This window comes from Eurytemora carolleeae, unplaced genomic scaffold (genome assembly GCF_000591075.1).
Source record: "Eurytemora carolleeae unplaced genomic scaffold, Eaff_2.0 scaffold76, whole genome shotgun sequence".
NCBI lineage: Eukaryota > Metazoa > Arthropoda > Copepoda > Calanoida > Temoridae > Eurytemora > Eurytemora carolleeae.
Genome location: NW_019396128.1, coordinates 56963 through 81742, shown reverse-complemented (window position 1 = coordinate 81742; position 24780 = coordinate 56963). Strand labels below are relative to the sequence as shown.

At 32.4% G+C, this 24780-nt stretch overlaps 1 protein-coding gene and 1 long non-coding RNA gene across 2 annotated transcripts; one reads left to right on the top strand and one right to left on the bottom strand.

Annotated features, from left to right (window-relative positions):
- The first annotated feature begins 258 nt into the window (after positions 1 to 258).
- On the top strand, positions 259 to 11205 carry LOC111695788 (WD repeat-containing protein 60). Its single transcript, XM_023465229.1, has 11 exons — positions 259 to 1228; positions 1911 to 1990; positions 2500 to 2578; positions 2734 to 2868; positions 2995 to 3011; positions 3076 to 3163; positions 3668 to 3927; positions 4362 to 5051; positions 6548 to 6628; positions 8949 to 9014; positions 11037 to 11205. The coding sequence occupies exons 1-11, from the start codon at positions 323 to 325 to the stop codon at positions 11134 to 11136; spliced, it is 2502 nt and encodes an 833-aa protein (XP_023320997.1). The 5' UTR covers positions 259 to 322; the 3' UTR covers positions 11137 to 11205.
- A 12240-nt stretch (positions 11206 to 23445) lies between these two features.
- On the bottom strand, positions 23446 to 24298 carry LOC111695771 (uncharacterized). Its single transcript, XR_002763936.1, has 2 exons — positions 24257 to 24298; positions 23446 to 23613 (listed from the first exon to the last, which is right to left on the bottom strand). It is a non-coding gene; the product is annotated as an uncharacterized LOC111695771 (long non-coding RNA).
- Positions 24299 to 24780: the final 482 nt, after the last annotated feature.

Here is a 24780-nt window from a genome sequence, read left to right as displayed (position 1 = left end):
TCTTGTGAATCGGGAGGGTAACTGGAAATTACATCTTACCTAACATTTTTTAACTTTGTTTCTTANAGGTTAAACACCCATCCCTGGTACTCCTAGTTGCGCCACAGAGTTTATACAAATATATTTATAAATATTTCTATAAATATCGTAAAGGAAAGCTCTTGTTAATACCTATAGTAGAATGGTTTAAACGTAATGCAAGGGGAAAGCTTAGATTAATATTACAAGGTTGAGAAAGCCCTGTGTATAGTATGTATACCTGGAATACCTGGGAAACCAAATTATTTAAAGAGTTTCAGGTTCGGTTTAGCTCCGGGTACTCATGGATACTGGCAGGACGGAAACTGTAAAGGAGAAAAGATCTTCCAGCAGATCAACTAGAGCAGGGAGAGGGGAGGAGGACAAGAGGAAGAAGAGAGAGAAAAGTGGAGAGGATAAAACTCACGAAGATAAACCAAGAAGGGAGCGGGATAAAGATGCGGAGAAAAAGAAAGAAAAAGAGAAAGAAAAAAGCGTAGATCAAAGAAAAGAAAGAGAAAGTGATAAAAAGAGAAAAACTGATAAAGAGGCTGAAGCTAAAAAGGAAAAGGAGAAGAGGAATGAAAAGGAAAAGAGAGGTGCAAAGAAAGTAGAAAGTGATGCTGAAAGAAGAAAAGGAAAAGCAGAAGAGAAAAAGAAAGCAAGTATAAAAGAATCACCAAAAGCCCGCGAAAGTAAGACAAGTGTACGGAGTAAAACGGGAAAGAAAGATAAGAATGATTTATCCACAAATGACGAGAAAGAAAAGAAATCTAGAATTTCCAGTCGAACAAAAATATCCAACGAGAAACCAGATCTGATTATCGAAGAAAAGTCTGCTCCGGCCATTCTTGAAGAAATGGACGATATTTCCGAAGAGAAGGGCTTAAATTTATCGATGGTGGTTCAGGATGAAACTTCGCAACATTTTCGAGATGAAGAACTCGAAGATTTTGATGCAAACCCTGAAGAAGATTTTGATTATGCAGATGATGATTTTGAGGATTATGACGATGATTTTGAAGATGACAACGAAGACGAAATTGATGACGAAGATGAGGAGGAGGAGGAAGGTCAGGTTGATGAGGAACGACAAGAGAAGAAGATGGATTCTGGTGTATATGACCTAGAAACCAAACAAAAACGAGGATTGAGAATTAAAGAAATGGAAGAGGTGAAGGAAGCGATGAAAAGAGAAAACTCTTCCAAGGTAAACAACAAAAATCTTTGAAAATCTCTCAAGATCAATTTAATTTTTATTCAATCTCTTATGACAAGAAAAGTACTCTTTTTAAAATGTTTATAGAATAATTATATATTCTATCTAATCAGGAATCCTTTAGAAAACTAAGAAAAGGGGTGTGACCAGTTCAATTTAGAGCGTGGGATTTAGAACAGAACCCTTTAACCTGGGCCTGTTCAAGGCAAAGTTAAATACCTTTAATTTGTTAGCTAAAAATTTATACTTTTTTGTGATTTCTCTAAAACTATTCCTCGTAGATTGTTGAATGAGGGACTTTTTCAGAATTGAACAAAAAATCTAAATATTTTCCTAATCTACAACTTACACTTTACTGCTGAATGTACTAGGCCAATTTCAATGGGTTCTTATATCTGAATTAAAGGGTTACCCACAAAGAATGAGACTCCAGGGCCGATTGTGCGGAATTTATACTGTCTGATTTCTTAAAGTCATGATTCCTTGCAACTGTAAACTTGTTTGTTCCCTTGGTTAAATCATTGAATACACGCAAATTGTTGTTTTTTCGCGCAAAATTGATGCGCAAAGAAAGAAAAATATTGCGTTTCGTTCCGCAAAAATTGCGCAAAAGTTTTGCGAATGGAAACCCTATTTGAAACAAGATATTTTTCTTATTTATAATTTTTTGTGTAGGACCAGGGGTGAGGAGCTGCTGAGTATGATTAGGTTGGATGTGGTTAACTTTGATCACTTGGACTTACCTCCTATTAGGTACTTTAGAGACTTTGTAACCTAAACCTACGTCCTGGCAGGTACTTTAGAGACTTATAAAACCTGGTCCTACCTCTTATCAAGTACTTTAGAGACTTATAAAACCTGGATCTACCACCTATCAAGTACTTTAGAGACTTTTAAACCTGGATCTACTACCTATCAGGTACTTTAGGGACTAATAAAACCTGGATCTACCACTCATCAGGTTCTTTATAGAGACTTATAAAACCTGGTCCTACCACCTATAAGGTACTTTAGAGACTGTCAAACCTGGATCTACTACATATCAGGTACTTTAGGTACGCCACCAGGGTGCAAAGACTTAGAGATTAGAAAATTTTATTTTGTGGCAAAAACTCAGTTAATATAAAAACTCAGTAGATATCAAATTAGAACAAACTGATATAATAATAATAATTCAATTTAGAATTTAGGTTCTTCATTTATCCTATTCATTTCTTGTGAACACTTTTCAACTAAACTGACGTTTTTTTTCATTTATTCAGATATGAAGCATTTATGAAAACATTTGGAAAAAATAATTCTTTACAAGCTTTCTCTCAGACTGGGGAGGATAATTTAGAGGTAAGAAGAACAACAAAATGACGTCAATTATAAAAAATTGCAATCTATTGGTTCTGAATTGCCACACGCGTCAGTGAACCCAGGTTGGAATACACGCTGCCGAATATTTGGCTATAATTAAAATAAAAAATAAAATTTTTAAAAAATATTTTCAGGTTGAGGTTCAGACGGAGCATATTATTGAGGAGGAGAAGTGGACTCAGAAGCCTCCGAACCTGACAATAACCTCCGATCTTGAGGACTCAGATCTTATCCGTGAAAACCTTCTAGGGTGTGGGGGAGGGAAACAGGTGAGTTGAGAAAATGGGGGGTTCACGGGGGCAACTCCCCCCCCCCTCACAAGAAAAACATGGGCAGATGTCTGTTATAATAGTAATAATAATAATAATAATAATAATAATAGTTTTCCAAATCAGTTTAAATACTTGTCCAAGTCAGAAAGTCAAATGTGAAGATTCAAAACATATGTTTTTTTTTCTTTCAAAAGATATGTTAAGGGCAAGAAGAGAAGGAGCTGTATTTGAAGACCTTCCACAGAGAGATATTGATTTTGCAGAAAGTATCAGTGTGCTGAAAATACAAGAGGTATATTGCTTTTAGATAAACGAAGTGATTACTTGACCCAATTCCATATATTTTGTGCAACCTGATGGTGTAAACTTTTGATATTTTAAACCTGGGCCTATTTGATCTAGAAGAACTCAGTCAAAGTTTAAAATATTAAAGGTCTACGAGATCAGGGGCAAAGGTCTACGAGATCAGGGGCAAAGAAACAAAGAATGATTAGAAAATTAGGGTTTAATCCTTTCAGCTATGCAATGTTCTACAACTGTTCTAATCGATCCATCAAGAAAGACCAAAAACAATTCCCAGATCTCAAATTTTCTAATTCTTATATCTTCGCAACCTGATGGTGTAAACCTTTGATATTTCAAACTTAGTTAATTTGATCCAACAGAATTCATAGTTTGAAATATCTAAGGTCTACAGTAATGGGTTGCAAAGATATAGGGATTAGAAAATTCGAGTTTGTTGGAAAAGACTTAATTCCTTTATAACATCTTAATTTATCATTGTCCATTGTTACAGATTGATGAATTGGCTGGTAGGCCTATAGATCTGGTTGAATTCTCTCCTGATCATCCAACCACACTCCTAGTAGTACATGGAGCTAGAGATACATCAGATATCAGAACCTTTATCACAATCTGGAACATATCCCAGCCTTCCCAACCCTTATTCCTTCTCTCATCAACCTCCCTGGTAACCTCGGCCTGTTTCCAGTTTGATAAATCCTCCTTGATATTTGGAGGATGTGAGGACGGCCAGGTTCTTCTCTGGGATTTAAGGTACAGGCTTTTATGTGTTTTGCTTTTAAAGGGACTGTAAGTGTAATTTAAAGTGTTCTTCATGCTAAAATACTAGCAATGTTTAATTCCCAACAGTAACTTTGAAACATTTATCTGATCAGTGTAATGTGGAAGATTTAGTCGTTTTTCTAGGCTTAAACATGTTTAATTATGATAATTCCAATATGTTTCCCTGCAGAGTAGAAATGCGCGAGTCACTTTTGTAGAGAAATCACAGATGAAAATAATCAGTTTTATAAACAGGACTTCTAAATCATACTTGATCAGACAAAGCTAAAGGGTACCATTGTGAATCGAGCATTGACATCTTTATATGGAGAGTCACCAGAAATTACGCTTACAGATCCTTATAATTGTTGTTCAGCCATTTCGATATATCATTTGTGAAGAAATGTGATGATTTTAATTTTCAGAGAAGCTGGCGTTCTTCATCAGCAAGTAAAAGAAGCAGCTACCTTGGCTGACCTCTGGCGAGCTCCAACCTTTACAAACTGTGATACACACAGCTCAATAGTAACCGCAGTCAAACCTTTACCTGACGAAGGCCAGGGAGCAGCGAGAGGAAAGTATGCCGCGTTCACTGTTGTATCCGTTGAGCATCAAGGAAAACTGGTTATTTGGACAGTGCTGGACTCACAGCGCGACTTTGAGACAAATTTGGGGTTGGCGCATTGGGGACAGGTGAGGATGGTGGCAACTACAATTATAGATCTGGCAACCATTATCCATACTGAGATAGAACCAGGACAAGAGGTTCATGGATACGATATAGGAGTAGATCCAGAGGACAGTTCTCATCTCATGGTAGCATCTGATGACGGGATGATCATTCATGGATCAACGCAACCCGATCATCGTCCCAACCCTAGAATTTTCAAATCTGAGATTGACACCTTGTCAGCTTGTAAATCAATATCCTTCTGTCCATTTGATGAATCCTATCTGATAATAGGTTCAGACGACGGATCCATCCGTCTTCATAACACTGTTAATGAGAAACCGTTAATCACTTGGTCTGGAACTGTGGATAATGAACCCATTCAAAAAGTTATTTGGTCTCCGTCCCGTCCTTGTGTCTTCTTTCTCCTAGATACAGCGAATAGGTAAAAAAAAATTAGCCAAGGAATTAAGTTTTTGCCACATACTCAAATATACGAATCCTTATATCTTTGAAAACTCATGGTGTAAATCATTGATATGTAAAACTTCTATTATTTGATTAAACAGAACTCATAGTTTGCAATAAGCTCTACGAAATTGGATTGAAAAGTTATGGGATTAGAAAATAGAGTTTGTGACCAAAAACTCTAATCCTTTCTTTAAAAATGCTAATATTGAGTGGCCTGTAACAAATTGCATTATGAGGTCTTGTCTGTTGGAGACAATTTATATAAAATTCTTTTTACAGAAATAGAAATAAAAAGAACAATTTAATTGAGGTTTTTTATAAGCCTTTCGTTTAAGGATTTTTTAAGGTTAATTTTTTATTTTGTTTCTTTGCATTACCTAATATCATAAATTCAGTTCACATTAAACAAATTAATGATTCTGTTTGATTGACGCCTCTTTATTCAGAACAAAGAAACACTGAAGAGGGAAGATATATTATAATCTATTCTAGAAGTTATCTGCAGGATCTATATTCTAGAATTCATCTTTGGGATCTAGGAACTAGATATATATCCTATATCATAATCTATTCTAGAATTCATCTATAGGATCAAGGAGCTAGATATCTATCCTATATTATAATCTATTCTAGAATTCATCTATAGGATCTAGGAGCTAGATATCTATCCTATATTATAATCTATTCTAGAATTCATCTATGGGATCTAGGAGCTGGATATATATTATATATCCTATATTATAACCTATTCTAGAATTCATCTATAGGATCTAGGAGCTAGATATATATCCTATCTTATAATCTATTCTAGAATTCATCTATAGGATCTAGGAGCTAGATATATATATGCTATATTATAATCTATTCTAGAATTCATCTATAGGATCTAGATTCTAGAATTCATCTTTGGGATCTAGGAACTAGATATATATCCAATATCATCTATTCTAGAATTCATCTATAGGATCTAGGAGCTAGATATATATATGCTATATTATAATCTATTCTAGAATTCATCTATAGGATCTAGGAGCTGGATATATATCCTATATTATAATCTATTCTAGAATTCATCTATGGGATCTAGGAGCTAGATATATATCCTATATTATAATCTATTCTAGAATCCATCTACGGGATCTAGGAGCTAGATATATATCCTATATTATAATCTATTCTAGAATTCATCTATAGGATCTAGGAGCTAGATTTATATCCTATATTATAATCTATTCTAGAATTCATCTATGGGATCTAGGAGCTAGATATATATATCCTATGTTATAATCTATTCTAGAATCCATCTATGGGATCTAGGAGCTAGATATATATCATATATTATAATCTATTCTAGAATCCATCTATAGGATCTAGGAGCTAGATATATATCCTATATTATAATCTATTCTAGAATTCATCTATGGGATCTATAGGAGCTAGATATATATCCTATATAATAATCTATTCTAGAATTCATCTATGGGATCTAGGAGCTGGTGATATTTATCCTGCACACACAGTTCAGTTTGGTGACACTATTAATTCATTCAGGTTTCACATCTATATTTATGTAAAGTTGTAATCTCTGTTTGTATGTCTGTCTCTCCGTTTGTCTGTCCGATCATAACTCAGGAACCCTTTGATTGATAAGCCTCAAATATTGTAACTCGTATTTGTAAAATCGTAATTTACGACCAAGTGCTTGTAAACGGCGGGAGTAACTATGAGTACCCTGGGTAACGCTGACCAAGCTAGTTGAATATTGTGGCGATAATCGGAAACTTTTTTAATTACAAATATATAATCAGTGCAATTGCAGCCAATAACAAATCTCATCCCGAAAGTTCATTTTTTGTTTGATTTTAATTTTTGTGATTGTTTATACAAACCTTTCCCCCACCAGGCACTCTTATACTCCCGCCATTTTATATTTCAATTAAAAACATTAATTTCAATTAAGAATTAGTTTGGGTAATTTTTAAAAATCGTTCTGGTTCCATTTTCTAAACATCTAATAAATCTTTAAAAACTCTGCTTTAAATTTGAAAAAGATTTAACATTAAACATTGTTTTCAGAGGCGTATTCGTGAATTCGTCCAGGGGGGGCTTATATTTTTTTTTCTTTCCAGGGGGGCTCAGCACCTGTTAGGGCCTGAAAACCCCCTGAAATCAATAGATTTCACTGGTCCAGGGTGGCTTATCCCCCATAGTCCCCCCCCTGAATACGCCCCTGATTGTTCTGCATGTTGTACAAAGAGAAGATGCTTGCAGATAGCGCCACAATTTAAAGTTGAAATAGAAGATGGGACGAAGCTCTCTAAAAGTCAGTTAGTTCTATAAATGTACAGAATTTTGATGTTTTTCTTTTAATTGACATTTTTCAATTTCCACATTGTTTTGAAGTATTTCTGTCATGTTGTAACTAACGGATTAGGATTGTTATTTTTGTTTTTTAAAAGTTTATGGGAAGTTTGATAAATCAAGGTTATATATATATAAATATCAAGAAATGTGTGCAAGGAATCGTACAGTGTGTACACTGTACACTGTACAGTACGGTACGGGAGGGATGAACGCAGTACATGATACAAAAATCTCTGGAGCTCCTCGCCCTTTAGATAAAAGATTTCTATGGAGTACTTACATAACGTTACCCCTTAAAACCAACAATGATAAACTAAAACCTAAACCTAAAAAAATAAACCCTGAACTTACAATAATAAACTAAACCTTGAACCTACAATAATAAACTAAACCTTGAACCTACAATAATAAACTAAACCCTGAACCTACAATAATAAACTAAACCTTGAACCTACAATAATAAACTAAACCCGGAACCTGCAATAATAAACTAAACCTTGAACCTACAATAATAAATTAAACCCTGAACCTACAATAATAAACTAAACCCTGAACCTACAATAATAAACTAAACCCTGAACCTTCAATAATAAGCTAAACCCTGAACCTACAATAATAAGTTAAACCCTGAACCTACAATAATAAACTAAACCTTTACCCTACAATAATAAACTAAACCCTGAACCTACAGTAATAACCTAAACCCTGAACCTACAATAATAAACTAAACCTTGAACCTACAATAATAAACTAATCATTTAACCCACAATAATAATTTAAACTTTGAACCTAGAATAAACCTTTAACCTACCATAATAAACTAAACCTTAAACCTACAACAATAAAGTAAACCTTGAATACTAATCCTTTAACCTACAATAATAAACTAAACCTTTAACCTACCATAATAAACTAAACCGTTAACCTACCATAATAAACTAAACCTTAAACCTACAACAATAAACTAAACCTTGAATACTAAACCTTAAACCTACAATAATAAACTAAACCTTGAACCTACAATAATAAACTGAAAAGAAGATTCTGTGTCAGATTAATCTTCTGACAGAGTTAATCTCGGAAAATCCAAGAAGAACATTGACAGGATGGAAAATAAAAATCATTGAAATTCAAGAAGAATACTTGAAGGATAACATTTTTTTTGCGCGGAAAAACATATTAGCTAAAATTTTAAATGATGAGGAAATTTTAAGGATAATGATTAAAAGATGAAGAATTTTAAAAGCATTTTCAATATTACTTCATGAAACTCTACAAAAAATTTAGGGAAAAACATTTTTTCTACAGAACTCTTGTTAAGTCTATTTAAATTTGTCTTGACCATCCTTTTTTAAAGCATCTTTATTCACAATCCTTTTTGCAGATATCTTTATGAGTCTATCTAAATTTCTCTTGACTATCCTGGTTATACAATCCTTGATGAGTATTTTTAAATTTGTCTTGACTATCCTGTTTATACAATCCTTGACATGTCTCCTTGTCCTAGTTTGAGCTGCGAGACAGGAGAACCAGGCCAAAGACAGATGTTAGCTGTTGGAATAGAGGACGGCAGGTAGGAAATCATTTTTAGAGGATTGTTTAGAGGTCAAACTATACTTTACAGAGTTTGTTTAGAGGTCAAACTATACTTTACAAGGTTTGTTTAGTGGTCAAACTATACTTTACAAGGTTTGTTTAGAGGTCAAACTATACTTATCAAGGTTTATAGCTGCAAGGAAATAATTCTATTTCAGATTAAATCTAATTTGATATTATTCAAATCCATCATTTATTCCTTGTAATTTGATATTTTTGACACAAAACGATAATTAATCTTGATAATCTTTCCTAATCTTTAAAAGGAATAATAACAAACTCTAATTCTTTTCTTCTTCTTTCTTTCTCTTCCTCCTTCTTTCTCTTTCTTCTTCTTTCTTTCACTTTATTCTTCTTTCTTTCTCTCTCTTTCTTCTTCTTTCTTTCTCTTACTTCTTCTTCTTTCTTTATCTTTCTTCTTCTTTCTTTCTCTTTCTTCTTCTTTCTTCTTTCTCTTCCTTCTTCTTTCTTTCTCTTCTCCTTCTTTATTGTTCTTCCTTCTCCTTTCTTTCTTAGCCTTCTTCTTTCTTTCTTTTTCTTCTTCTTTATTTCTATGCCTTCTTCTTCTTTCTTTCTCTTCCTTCTTCTTTCTTTCTTTTACTTCTTCTTCTTTCTTCTTCTTCTTTCTTTCTCTTCCTTCTTCTTTCTTTCTCTTCATTCTACTTTCGTTCTCTTCTTTCTACTTCTTTCTTTCTCTTTCTTCTCTGTTCTTTTACTTTTTCTTCTTTCTTTCTCTTCCTTCTCCTTTCTCTTGCTATTATTCTTTCTTTTTTTTCCTTCTTCTTTTTCTTTCTCTTCCTTCTAAATTCCTATTTTTGAGTTTGGTTTGGTTAGAATATTGCCGGCTATTCTTGATTTAGATTTAATTAGAATATTGCCGGCTATTCTTGAGTATGGTTTGGTTAGAATATTGCTGGCTATTCTTGAGTTAGATTTGGTTACAATATTGCCGGCAATTCTTGAGTTTGGTTTGGTTAGATTATTGCTGGCTATTCTTGAGTTTGGTTTGGTTAGAATATTGCCGGCTATTCTTGAGTTAGATTTGGTTAGAATATTGCTGGCTATTCTTGAGTTTGATATGGTTAGGATATTGCTGGCTGTTCTTGAGTTTGGTTTGGTTAGAATATTATAAAAAATATCTTTTTTATTTTCTTCGCAAAACTCAACTAGTTTTCTTTTACAGAAGATAACTCTGTCATAGATATATGATATATTGATAAGCTCACATATATCTATATATCCTATATCCTATAGGTATGAATATTGAATATATGATGTGTAATATGCACAATAGATAGATAATATATATTTTCAATATTATTCATAATTCATGGCAGTCAATGAATGTTTATTCACATTTATACATTAACGCGGTAAATTTTGCCATTAAATGTTTTATAAAAGGCAAACCTTTTTTTTGTATACATTAAAAAATAACAATGAAAGTTTCATAGATTTTTCTGTTTTCATATTGGTGGATTTCCAAAATTTCTGACTTTAAATAATGTTGTTGATAAGCTTTCTTTGGAGTCATTTGATGTTTTACAAAAAATCTAACTTAATTGGCTCAGCCTTTTGTTTGGAAGTTTATTGGATTCAAACAGGCATGCCAAATACTATACAACATAAACAATTATGATTTTTCAAAGCAATAATGAAATGGATATATGATCTTAATAATAAAGTTAAAATAAACACATTATAGGATCAAAATCCAGCTTTGTCTGGGGGAAAAAATAATCTTTAAAAAGTCAACCTACTCAAATTAAACTTCTTAGTCAATGAGGCAAATGATAGATTGAAAGATATAAATTAAAATTTGTAGAATGACTTACATAAAAAACACGATTCATTTTTTTTTTGATATTTTTGACCTGAAAATTCGAAAATGAAATTATATTAAATAAATATTTTAACATTGTCCCCTTTTATGATACATTTAATTTTTTAGTCCCAAAATTTGTTTTCAAAGTCACCTTGTAATTAAATATATATTTAGGGTTGAAATCCTGCATTTGAAAACTGAATATCGAGCAGAGGATGACGAGAGCTGTGAACATGAATTAGATCGGTTTCTGCATTACGTTTCTATCATTTAACTTAATATCACAAATATATTTTAATTAAAATAATTTAATTTATTTTAATATATAATAAATAAATGAAGTCTGGAGGATTTTTTGCATTTTATTTCTATTTTTAAAGTTTTCATCACAAATATATTTATTAATGAAATTTCTTTTAATATCTAAAAATGAAATGAGCATTATGTCCCTATCATTTAACTTAATATCACAAATATGTTAATTAATATTATTTTAATTTAAATATCTAATATCTAAATAAAGTTGAGAATGAAATAAAAATGAAATTAGCTGTATTAGCAGAGATTTGGTGTGAAAATGTAAATCCTAAAATCTAAAATCTTTCTTGGAAAAATATTGCAATTAATAAATCTAGATTAACAAAGGTTCCCTTTTAAATCTCTGACTGGTAAGGGATGAGATGATATTTCCTTATTTATCTAGCTTAAAGTTGATTTTTTTCAAACTGTGATTTCTCTATAAAAGTGTTTGGCAAAAGAACACAAATCTGAATTCTGTAATTACATAACAGTGGTTTGGATCAAGAGCACAACTAAACATTAAACAAGAGGGGGGCAAAGGTAAAATTTTTTTTTGCCCCTATCTTAACATTTCTGGGGGGGGGGGGGTAAGAAAAATGTGTATTATACTCGGCCAGGAAAAAAACTACCTTACCAATTCAGGATAATTTCGGGGAAAATCTTTATATTTGGGGCAAATTAGTGTGGGAAAAATCTTAAGCTTTATTTCAGGGGAAAATTTTATTTTTGGATGGCAATTTTTTTAGTTTGGGGAAATCTTATCTTTTTTATTTAAAGGCATTTTTAAAATATATGAAGGGGCATTTTTTTAAAACTTTCAAGGGTTATTTATTGTTGGGGGCAAAACATCTTAATATTTTCAGCAAATTAAAAATATTCTAAAAAACTAAGGGTTACAAATGTTGAAAAAAGGGGTCAAACTTAAGTCTGGTGCAGTGGGGCAATTTGAATAAAAATGTGTGAGTGTAATTTTAAAAATCCCAATTTGGGGGCATTTTTTAAAGAAAGGGGCAATAATAAAAAGAATCTAAGATTATATTGAAAAATGTTTTAGAGGAATTTGAGTTTTCCTAAAGAGTGTAGGGAGGGAGGGGGTGCAAAGGCGCCATGATCCCCGCAAAAATTACCTCCGAGCCTCAGGATTTGCAGAATTACCTCCAGGCCCCGCAAAACTGATCTCCCAGCCTCAGTGACGTCACCAAGCCTCCCGCCATTCTGTCTCCTCGCCCCGCATTTTGGCTCCAATAAAAAATATTTGGCTTTTATTTCCACCAAGAACCTTTTTTTAAAAAATTCTCAACATGATGAAATAGTTCAGAATGATACATTAACATTTTGTATTATAAAGTGAATTTTAATTGAGATTAAAGGCTTGTATTTTGTTTTTCTAAATTTCACAAATTCCTTAAATTGTGAAGAACTATTGCAGTTTTGTATAAAGATAGAAAAATTTTATATTATTTTAGGATCATATATACGAATCAAACAATATAAGCAGCAATTTACAAAACAAGGTAGTTTTTGTGAAATCCTTGTATTTGTGATTTTATCGTATTCTTTAGAAAATATTGAAGAACTGTTTTTTTAAAAATTGAAACAAAGAATTAAAATAATCTAAATATCTATTACATGCTATACTAACAGGTTAGGGCAGCTTCGTGTCATATCTTAAATAGTTTTTCTTAGCGGAGACCAAAATGCGGGGCGTGGAGACAGAATGGCGGGAGGCTTGGTGACGTCACTGAGGCTGGGAGACCAGTTTTGCGGGGCCTGGAGGTAATTCTGCAAATCCTGAGGTTCGGAGGTCATTTTTGCGGGGATCATGGCGCCTCTACACCCCCTCCCTCGTGTAGGTTTAAAAAAATTACAGGGGGGGCATTGGGCAAGCCTTCTTAATGGGGCATCTCCCCTCAATCAGGCGCCTGGTTTAGATATCTTGAGCACTTTCTAAACACTTTAAACTTTAAAGACACACTATAGAGTCTAATCACCATGCAAGTTGCAAGTGAAACTTATTCATTTATTCAAACATGTAACTAAAGCCAACAAAAAAAGAAAGTTTTCTAAAAAAGTTACATTTTGTAATTCAAATTTAATATTATTTATATTTTAAAAATTCTAGATATAGTAAAATACATTTTTGAAAGTATAAACTATAGTGAATTTCTAAAGTAATTTTTTTATTGTTCTTTACTTTCAAAAATGAAAAAGTTGTTTATCTCAACCTTTTAAGGGGTAGGGATCCTCCCCCCCCCCATCTTCAGAAGTCTAGTGGGTGCCATTTTCCTCCTGCATAAACCCATCTCCCCGCCCACGCCCCTTCTCATTTGGATTCTCATTTGAACTACTGCCGTTTGAACTGTACATTTGAACTATTGTTCGTTTGAACTATTGTTCATTTGAACTACTGACATACGTCATATCCTGTAGTTTAAATCAACACATTTCTTGCTCATTTGAACTATTTTTCTACCCCAATTCAGTTTTAAAATTTTTTTTTTATAATTCCCATAAAATTACATAGTTCATGACAATTAATTAGATAACCACATTACACAGAAATGTTTCAAATATAAACATAAAAATAGTTTAAATTAACAAAAGAAATAGTTCAAATGAACATAAAAATAGTTCAAATGAACATAAAAATAGTTCAAATGAAATAGTTCAAATGAAAAAAAGAATAGTTCAAATGAATTTAAAAATTATAGTTCAAATGAAAAGAAATAGTTAAAATGGACATAAAAATAGTTCAAATGAACATGAAAATAGTTCAAATGAACATAAAAATGTTCAAATAAAATATAGTTCAAATGAAAAAAAATTGAAATGAACTAAAATATATAGTTTTAAATGAAAAAAAAATAGTTCAAATGAAAATTAAACAAACAAAAAATCAAATAAAATTGTTAAAAAACATATAAATAGTTCAAATCAAATGTGATTTACTCCTACTCCCGGCGTGATTTTACCCGGCCCCTTTATCTGTCACCGATCCCACAGGCCTGCGGGCCCCCAAGGCCCCCTCCCCTAATCACTTTAGCTGATCCACAGCTGATTACAATCCACTAATACGGCCACTAATGGCAGTCAGTTATAGATACAAATAGTCCTAAACTTGCTTTCACAATTTTTTTTTCCATTCTTAATGATGCTTTAGACTTAGCCTTTCCGGAAGTACAGGTTTCCACTAATAAAAACAAGGTTCCCTTGAACCCCTGGATGACGAAAGGTTTACTAATATCTAGAAAAAGAAAGGAGAGATTATTGTCAAAGAAAATATCTAAACCTACTCCTGAAAATGAGTCAAAGTACAGAGAGTACAATAAATTGTACACTTGTGTACTTCGTAGTTCAAGGTCTTCATATTACAAGAATAGATTTAAAACATACAATAATGATATTAAGAAAACATGGAGCACAATTAATTCAGTTATAGGGAGGGAGAAGGATCAGGCAATGTACATACCGAATTATTTTATGCATAATGGAAGTAGAATAGATGGAGAAATGAATGTGGCTCAAGGGTTTAATAAATTGTTTACTCAAGTTGGGCCAGATTTATCTAATAATATCCCTGACTCTAAAAAACATTTCACTGATTATTTAAATGAAGAGTGCAGAGAAAACTTTGTTTTTGCAAATATAACAGAGGATATTATTATTAAGTCTACATCTGATTTAAAATCTAAGTCTAGTTCTGGTCCAGATTGCTTTTAAGCTTTTAAAGGAAATAATATTAGATATAGCTAAACCCCTGAGTCACGTGTTTAATCTTTCATTTAAAACGGGTTTTATCCCTGTGGAACTTAAAACAGCTAAGGTTATACCAATCTTCAAATCAGGCGACCCCCATAATTTTAACAATTATCGACCAATATCCTTATTATCAACCTTTAGCAAATTATTAGAAAACTAAACAAAAGCCCTCGTACGCCCCTGCATCCTGTCATGCACTTTCTGGATAAAATATACGCTGCTCTAAATAAACCAGTTCCTGAATACACCCTAGGTATTTTTATTGATTTAAAGAAAGCTTTTGATACCTGTGATCATAATATAATCTTAAGCAAGCTATCGCACTTTGGATTTCGAGGGGTCGCAAACACTTGGTTTAAAAATTATCTTCAAAATAGAAAACAGTTTACAGTCATAAATGGTGTCAGGTCGACCCTTGACGACATTCTTACAGGAGTTCCACAGGGTTCTGTGTTGGAACCCTTACTTTTCTTGATTCTAATCAATGACCTTCCGAATGTCTCCAGCATTATATTAAGTATTCTGTTTGCAGATAATACAACCCTGCAATTCTCTTCAAATAGTTTAAAGATTCTATATTCAACTGCAAACACTGAGCTTGTTAAGATATCTGACTGGTTCAGAGCTAATAAACTTACTCTTAATGTATCTAAAACCAAATATATTTTATTCAGAAACCAAGATATGAAAGTAGATTTTAGCAACCTAGAACTCAGTATAGATTCTGGTAAAATAGACAGAATAGGAAAAGATTGCGATGAAAAATATTTTAAGTTTGTTGGTGTTTACTTAGATGAGCATTTGTCTTGGGACCACCATATAAATGCTATTCGTTCTAAACTATCCTGTACAAACTTTGCAATTTCAAAAATAAAACGCATTGTTCCAGAAAAAGTAAAATTATATGTTTACAATAGTTTATTTAAATCCCAAATTAGTTACTGTCTGGAAGTATGGGGGGGAGTAAGTTCCTCTAAACTTAGACCAATTTTTATGATACAAAAAAAATGCATAAGAAATATTGTTTGCGAAACCTTTAAAGCTCATACTGGAGCTATTTTTAAAAAATTAGAAATTTTGAAAGTGCCCGATCTTGTCAAATTTAATTCACTTTGTTTTATGTATAAATATGATAGAGGGAATATTCCATCTTCCTTTGAACACTTTTTCACTCCTTTCAGTCGAGAAAACCGTTCTAAATAGTATATTCTGAATGTACCATTAAAAAAGAAGTTGGATTCTTTTCCTAGCTATACTCTTCCAAAAACATGGAATAACCTTAGTCTTACTCTTAAGAGAATCTCAACTTTCAATACTTTTAAGAAGCATTTAAAAAAAGATATATCTGATTCATATAATATGTAAAAATAGGTCCTAGCTCTACTCTTTCTAATCTTTCATTTTTAGAAGGTGGGTGTTGTTCTTTAACCCCTGGTCTCTGATCCCCCCCGACTCCTGATCTGGGTTTCTCCTTACTAGTTGTATAGTCTCACACCGTCATGTGTATTATTTCAGGATATAGCATTCAAACAGCTATGCTAACTATATCCTTTTGCTATACTAAATAGAAGAAAATATTATTTGTAACAATATTGTTCATTTACATATACATGTTTTTTTTTTGTTTCTGACAATTTTGTAAATTTAAAAGATATTTAGCAATAAACGTTATTATTATTATTAATTTTACAATTTTCATGTTTATTTTTAACGGGTATAATTGACAATATTATTTATAAGTCTGTATAATACGTCACCAGAACCCCACCAATGGTAGTACAGTATAGTGATCACTTGTCTCAGTCAGTATCACATGACTAGTATACTGCACATTCAGTTTTCCTTTACAGTCCCTTTAATGTTAAATAAATTTAAGTCTTCTCCTCCTGGCTAGTTTGCAGCTCGGTCTCCCTTTATTGCTAGGGACCCAAGATTGGCAGTATAAGCTGAGGAATAAAATCTTTTTGAACCAATAAAAGAGAAATGAGTTGGGTTACTAGGCACTGGGGAGAGGTGCACTGTATGGAGGGGAAGGGGGGGGGGTCACTGTATTGCACAGTGCACTGCTTTCCGCTGCAAAATGCATAATAAAGTTTAAGGAAGGAAAACAGGGGTAAAATTGAAAAAAGTGGCAATTAAAAAACTTTAGATGACTTAAAAAAGGGAATTCAACATTTTACTCAAAAAAAATGTCTCAGTAAAAACTAAATCTATTGAATAAATCATAGAAGATAATTGAATAAGTAAAGTTTAAAGTTACTAAAAAAACTAAAGTTTAATTTGGAGAATAATAAAGTATAAAAAGTATTATTTGAATGCACTTTGAAAATGCAGTTTGCAATGGAAACTGCACTCTGCAAAATCTGCAGAAGAAAGGAAGTAAATTATGGTTTGGCAAAATATATTAATCGGAAAAAAGCTTAAATTACATATTTAAAATACTAGCCTTAGAGGGCGCTTTGCGCCCATCTTCTAAATTAATTGTGAACATGTTCTCTTTGTGTACATCGTAAAACAAAACAAAAAATTTCGTGGATTTTCAAAATTTTAAAAAATTTAATGAAGATCGAATTTTAATGGAGACAAATATTTAAAATTTCAATCATTCATAAACCTTCCCTGGTGTCCCTAGATGTCCCACAAAAAATTTGGGCCCGATCGGTTCGGCCGTTTTGACGTTTATTGGATACAAACAGACAGACACCCAAACAAACAAACAGACAGACAAGCTAGATTTATATTTAGATTAGTTACCACAATGGAATTTATTTCTTAATATTTCTACATAAAGAATTCGAATAACGATTTTACAAAATCACTTTGACAGTTGCCGAAAATGTTCATTTTCTAATTCTTATATTTAAGAACCTGATGTTGTAGATCTTTTATCTAGTTTTAACTTTAATAATTTATTTTAATTAAATTTTTCAATATTTTTAAATTTCAACATGATGTCAGATGGAAACATTTTAAGACATAGACAGTTGACATAGTTTATACTGTTCCTATGTCAGGGTGTACAGTTTACATAGTTTATACTGTTCCTATGTCATGGGTATGTACAGTATACATAGTTTATACTGTTCCTATATCAGGGTATATACAGTATACATAGTTTATACTGTTCCTATATTTCTTGTTTTTCATTCTTTCTTCTTGGTCGTCCATTCCTCGTCCATCCTTTAATCATACTTCGGCTAATTTATAAAGTAAAGAGATATAAGGAGATTTGTAGGAAGAAGGGTATAGGGGATTGCTCCCTGGTTCCTTCAATTTATACTTTTTCCCAGCTAAGGGGAATTAAGGAAACCCATAAAATGGGGAGTTTTGATCCCTGAAAGCTCTCTTGAGAGGAATCTTCCATAGCAGTCCTCACATCTGGTCAAGTAAAAAACCAGTATCGTTGTGCATGGCTTGTTTAGACTTTTTTCTATACTTTCTTTCTTGTGGGTTTATTAGATGGATTCAAAGGTTTACATCATCAGGTTGAATAAACATAGAAATTAATTAAAATTAAATTAATAAATTTAAAAACTAATAATAATAATAACAACAATAATGATAATAATAATAATAATAATAATAATAATACTAATAATAATGTAGTATTCTCGCACTACTAAATTTATGCAATAAATTAGCAAACTTAAATTGGCACTTTGATGAGATTTTACTTCAAGTTATCTTACTTGTTTTATCTATCATCTGTGCAACTTGATGACATTAGAAGCGCCCTCTAAGGATAGTAGTTTATACTGTTCCTCTGTCAGGGTGTACAGTTTACATAGTTTATACTGTTCCTATGTCAGGGTATATACATTATACATAGTTTATCTGTTTCTATGTCAGGGTATATACAGTATACATAGTTTATAGTATTCCTATGTCAGGGTATATACAGTATACATAGTTTATAGTATTCCTATGTCAGGGTATATAAAGTATACATAGTTTATAGTATTCCTATATCAGTGTATATACAGTAAACATAGTTTATAGTATTCCTATGTCAGGGTATATACAGTATACATAGTTTATAGTATTCCTATGTCAAGGTATGTACACTGATACAGTATACTGTATGGTAAGTTAACCCAACGGGGAAAATATCGTCAAAGAAATGAATATTCGATATCTGAAAAAGTTTCTCCAAATTGTTGTATTTTAAAGAGATATATCTATAAATTTTGGTTGTAAATGGTATCTATAACATATTGGAAATCGTTACTAACAACTCCAGTTTCAATCCTTTTAACTTAAATACTTTTTCACATCTTACCAAAGATAATAGAATATATATTAGAGGGGAATTTAGAGAATCTCCCGGTATGAATTTTTTCAGTTCCATTTCAGCCTGAAAGGGAGTTCAAAGTGTACAAATCATGTAAATGTTCACAAATTATATGCAGTAGAGTACATTAATACGGTATGTTTCCTAGACTATCCATTTCAATTTCGAATTTTTTAATGCTGTTAAATAAACTTTATAATGAATTAGGTGAATAAAAAACAGCATTTGATTTATAGTTATAACGGAAAATCATCGTTTGTAAAGTGGAAGGCATAGAGTCTATGTGAAATGATCATTGGTCAATTATGAAACCAGCCTATTTCATAATTTGGTTTTCTTTTAATATTAATTTTAGATTTCTATAAAATGATATTCCAGGGCCCAAAAGGTTATATAGCATAAATATTTGAAGTACACCTGCAGTATGGAAACAGTACAACAAAATGGCCGTTTTACGCTTTTTTCTAGTAAATTCCCCTCTAATATATATTCTATTCTCTTTGCATCTTACCCTGAATCAATAAAAAGTAACAGAATTTTAACCATGTTACTATTGTATAATTTATTTCATATGTTTCAACAGATTGTACATACATTACAAATGGATGGGTCTGTTTACATTACACAGTGCATAGTTGCTGTGCTAAATATTCAATGGACTATTTGAAAACATAATTTGAGTCAATGAATTATTAAGCAAAGATTTCTAAGTAATATATAGACCAGGAATCTCATGCGTCAAATCCGTGTACTGCAGGGACTGGGACTAGGAGGAGATCAAAACAAAGAATTCAGGGGCAACGCATCATTTTTGATAATTAACTTGTTTACATCCTTCCTCCCAAGGTTTAATCCCTTCCTGCCGATGTTTGTATCCTTCCTCCCAAGTTTCACATCCTTCCTCCCAAGGTTTAAACCCTTCCTGCCGATGTTTGTATCCTTCCTCCCAAGGTTTACATCCTTCCTCCCAAGGTTTAAACCCTTCCTGCCGATGTTTGTATCCTTCCTCTCAAGTTTTACATCCTTCCTCCCAAGGCTTACATTCTTCTTCCCAACGTTTGAATCTTTCATTTTAAGATTTTAATCCTTCCTCCCAACATTTGAATCTTCCTTCTAACGTTAGTATCCTTCCTCCCAATGTTTAAATGATAAATTTTTTCTAAATTTTCATAGTTATTACTTGTAATCCTAAAGAGAGTTATCAAACATAAAATGCAACTCATTCTTAGTCTTATTCCCTAAACGGCTAACTTTATCTGTTTTCAGGAACCTATGAGTGCGGACAATTCAGCACAAATAAAGTCCTCTAAACAGCACTTATATATGTTTGTGGATTTATTGCCAAAAAACTCAGCACAAAAGTTCCCGGCCTTGTCAGAGGCAGTGAGGATAAAACAAACTGTGATTGGATAGACTGAAAATCAAGAGGATCCCTGGTTTATCCATCTAAAGATCTTTTGGAAGAAGTTGAGAAATAAGAGAAAATATTTCAAAAAATACATGGAGAGTCACTGGATAGAGGTCGAGATCCAATCGAAAAAACAATTTCAGCTATTGCTGCAATAAGCAATCGATGGCCTCGGGAAGTTATTAAACTTTTTGTAAATGTTAGATTTTTCAGTAGACTGAAAAAACTCAATGTAATCTTTGAGGAAAAAAGTAAAAATAATGTCAGAACACTAAAACAGACTGCTCAATTTATGTTTTAGAATTATGGAGTAGTTAAAAAGCTTGACGGTCTTCTTGTTTTAAATATGATGTTAAAAAGTGTATAAGAATAAATATATTATGATATGGATAACATTTTTCTCGAATTTTATGTTGAAAGGTTTTATTTCTTAATGACTAATATTAAATGGGCATTTCCCGAAAAGTTTTTAAAGGTACCGTAGTTAATCAGGCATGCATCTTTATATATTAGGGACACAATTATGTGTGCACTGTGCAGTCCTGTTACACATTGAAATATGTCTACAGTTCCTCTTTGCATTGATTCCCATGGAGTGAGGAATTGTTTTTGCTTTTATTAAAACATCCCAATTTTACCATATAAAGTTTCACAATTTGAATATAATCTTGGATATTATCATTTCCCTCTCCTCCCTTTAATGCATATACTCTCAAGTAACAAATAGTCTTTCGTTTTGTAATCAGTATTCGTGTCTACGATAGAAATATACTTTATTTCACCCCCCCCCCCTCATAATTGATGTTTTGCCCCTGAATTCTTTGTTTTGATCGACTGCAGTACACAAATTTGACGCATTAGATATGGCGGTTCCTGGTCTATATATTTCTTGGTTTTTTCAAAGGTGTACGCATTTTTAGTACTGCAGTGTACTGTCTCTGGGCTCTAAAGTAAACACAAAAAGGATGTCTCAGCCCGACATGGGATCAATATTTCACATAAATAATCAATGAAATATTCTGGTCATAGGAAATATTATGTGAATTATCAAAATTATCAAAATTAAATGCTTTAAACCTCCTCGGATACTAAACGAATATGATGCATCTATTCTTGTTAACAAACACCGACCACGGCGCTTATCTTTATTTTAAATGTAAAGAACCTGCCAATTCTTTATTCAAGGCTTTGGACAAGGAATATATTACTGAGTTTCAGAATTGGATGAAGTATGAATGATAGATGAACACTGGAGGATGGATAGATGGATGGATTGATAAATGGATAGATGGAGGACGGTTGTATAAATAAACTTAAAAGAAGTTAGCGTACTTCCGACAGGGTTAAACACTCAACGCTTTTTTTTTCTTGCCAACCATGTTATTAATAGAATAATAAAAATTAAAGAAAAAATGCGGAAATGTTTTCTGCAAAATTCCCGAAATTTGCTAAATTATTCATCCCTGAACAGACTGCCGGATTTTCCCTTCTTTCAACCTCCGTTCAAGGTCAGAGAACCAGTCTGCACACCTTGTACAGCCTACCCACCCTCAACACTCAAAATTTAGAATTAACGGGAAAGTTTAAACAAATTTAGAAATCAGAGATGGAGAACATTTCTTCAGCCAACACTCAGCGAAGGAATTAAAGGGATTGTAATTTGAATTTGAATTGACCCTACATGCAAAGATAGCAATGCCTGCGATAGCCAACGGAAACCTTTATCAGATCAAATATGTACTGTCGTACTTTTCTATAGTTTAACAAATTTTATTTTTAATAGTTTATATATATTAATTCCTGCTTTAGAAATGCGCGAGTCACTTTTGTGAAGAAACCCCAATATAGAACAAGAAGTTATTAAAATTATAATCATTAATACTTCATAGATCATCTCAACGCTTTTATGGGTACTGTTGTGAATGGGGCATCGTCATATTTTCATGGAGGGTCACTTAAAATTACGTTTACAGGTCCTTTAAAGGTCTTAATGGAAGATCTTGGAAAATATTAAAGAAAAAGTTATTTTTAATTAAAAATAATATGCTTTATCTCTTCAGTTTTTAAATCTTGTTTGGTAAATCTCCAAAAACATGTCTAAGATCAAACAGTTAAAATTTGACCCTATCCCTGCTGGGTACTTTAAAACCAGGGGACGCTTAGGGGGGGGGGATCAAATTGAATCCCATGTTTGATGTCTAAATATAACAAATGATACATCATTGGAAATCATCAAATTGACCCCCCCCCCCACCCCCCAGCACGAATAGGGTTAACAAAGATAAGAAAATCATAAATAACTTCCATTATTAAAAGGAATTTATTCCCGAGGTTACGAGGTCACGTGATTACTTGAGGCTTGGGTGAAGAGACCTTGAGGTTACCTTTGTTTACGGGGAGCCAAGGGTGCGTACTACGTAATTGTTGTAACCTCCCCCCCCCCGGGCCCTCTGCGCAAATAATAAAATTTACTTGACCCATTTGGGTAACATATAAGGTTACTAAAAAACCTCTTGTAATATGACATTTGAAGCTTGATTTTGGTTTCTGTATTCAATTTAGTATTTTAATGGTTTATTTAATCATTAAACACATAAATTCGCCCGATTTGGTTTGCAAGAAACACTGAATAATGAATATAAGAACAGATTACATACAGTAGTCTCTGATGTCTCATCTTTTGTTGGTAACTCTGCATTATAGACCACCAACACAAATACTTTTCGACACAGCAGACCCATAGATTGTCCCAAACTGCCTTACTATTCCACGGTTTTATGAGTCACACTGTAATATGATCACTTACTTTCTGAAAAAAATGCAAATACATATAAAGGGTTTTATTCATATAATTTTAACACATTTGTTTGTACACTTGAACCAACAATTCTACGAGATGGTACATAATAATAATAATAATAATAATAATAAAAACAAAAATCAAAAAGTACATGAAGCAGGTCGATTGAGAAAAGGCAACCTCGCCTTAATTCCTGCCGAGGCGCAATTAACGTCACAGTAATGATAATAAATTGATGTAATTCGGATGGGGGCTCGGAAGCACACTGTGATGTCAATGGCGACACAGGGGCTGTTTAAGTGCAGCTACCGCCCCCCCTCGTTTAGAAAAAATACATCATGCGACCAAATAAGAAAATGCCAATTTATGTAAAAATGTCTAGAATTAAAAATCAAATTAAAAGTGGTTCTAATTTGCGTATCTAAATAATAAGAAGTTGATTAAATTTAATTGTAAAACATGTCTAGTTAAAAAACTCTACAGCTAAGGTCCAAATCACCCCCAAAAATGAGTACTATTTAATACATTAGTTTAAAATGACCTATTTTGATAATTATATCATTCTCGCAAAAACATGTAAGCCTTTTTGTTAATGCTAAAACTATATTTATCTAGCGAAGCTATTTTCTGACCAATAACCATTCAGGTTTGATGTATTCAAATAATGCAAAACTTATTCTATGTAATCAAACGGCTGGACCGAATGGGCAAATTTTTATTGAGTAAACTCAAGGGTAGCCCAGGGGTGACATAAGCAAAAAAATAGAAATGGTATTTTTCTCAAAGATAAGATTTGTTTCTTCAAAAATCGTTTTTTTTAAATCTATTTTTTTTACCTCAGCAGTTCAGCTAGTTTTAAAATAAATTGGGAAAAAAATTCTAAAACTNAACTCCCTTGCCAAACAAAATATTGATTTTCATCAGTATTTCATAAATTTGCAAAATACTATAATGTTCAGTAATTAATGGTTTAACACAGAATTAGTTTTCTGGTTTGAGGTTTACGGTGGAATAGAAAAAAATCCTAAACTAGAAATACTGGGAATTAAAAAAGAGACTGTTCACCAATTTGAAGATATATCATTATTTTAACATGGATTCTCATTGTGACTATCTCAGTCGGAGGAAATGCTTTGTGAGGAGAAAAAAGGAAAAATGAGGTCTAAGGTATTTATTTTCAAAGAGTTGGACTGTCCCTATTGTAAAAACTAGATGAAAAAGGCAAATTACGCAGAAATTAAGAACAACAATTTGGTCAAGGTTTTAAAAATGATCAAATTTGGGAACTAGTAACTAATTGCATAATAATTTTAGCATAGGATTTCATTTCAAGAATAATAAAAAACTTTAATTTGGATAA

Excerpts from the sequence above, each read along its gene's own strand:
- LOC111695788 (XM_023465229.1), top strand. The coding sequence starts at position 323 with ATGGATACTGGCAGGACGGAAACTGTAAAGGAGAAAAGATCTTCCAGC. Across the intron at positions 2,579-2,733 it reads CTGGGGAGGATAATTTAGAG|GTTGAGGTTCAGACGGAGCA; the intron begins GTAAGAAGAACA and ends AAATATTTTCAG. Across the intron at positions 3,164-3,667 it reads GTGTGCTGAAAATACAAGAG|ATTGATGAATTGGCTGGTAG; the intron begins GTATATTGCTTT and ends CCATTGTTACAG.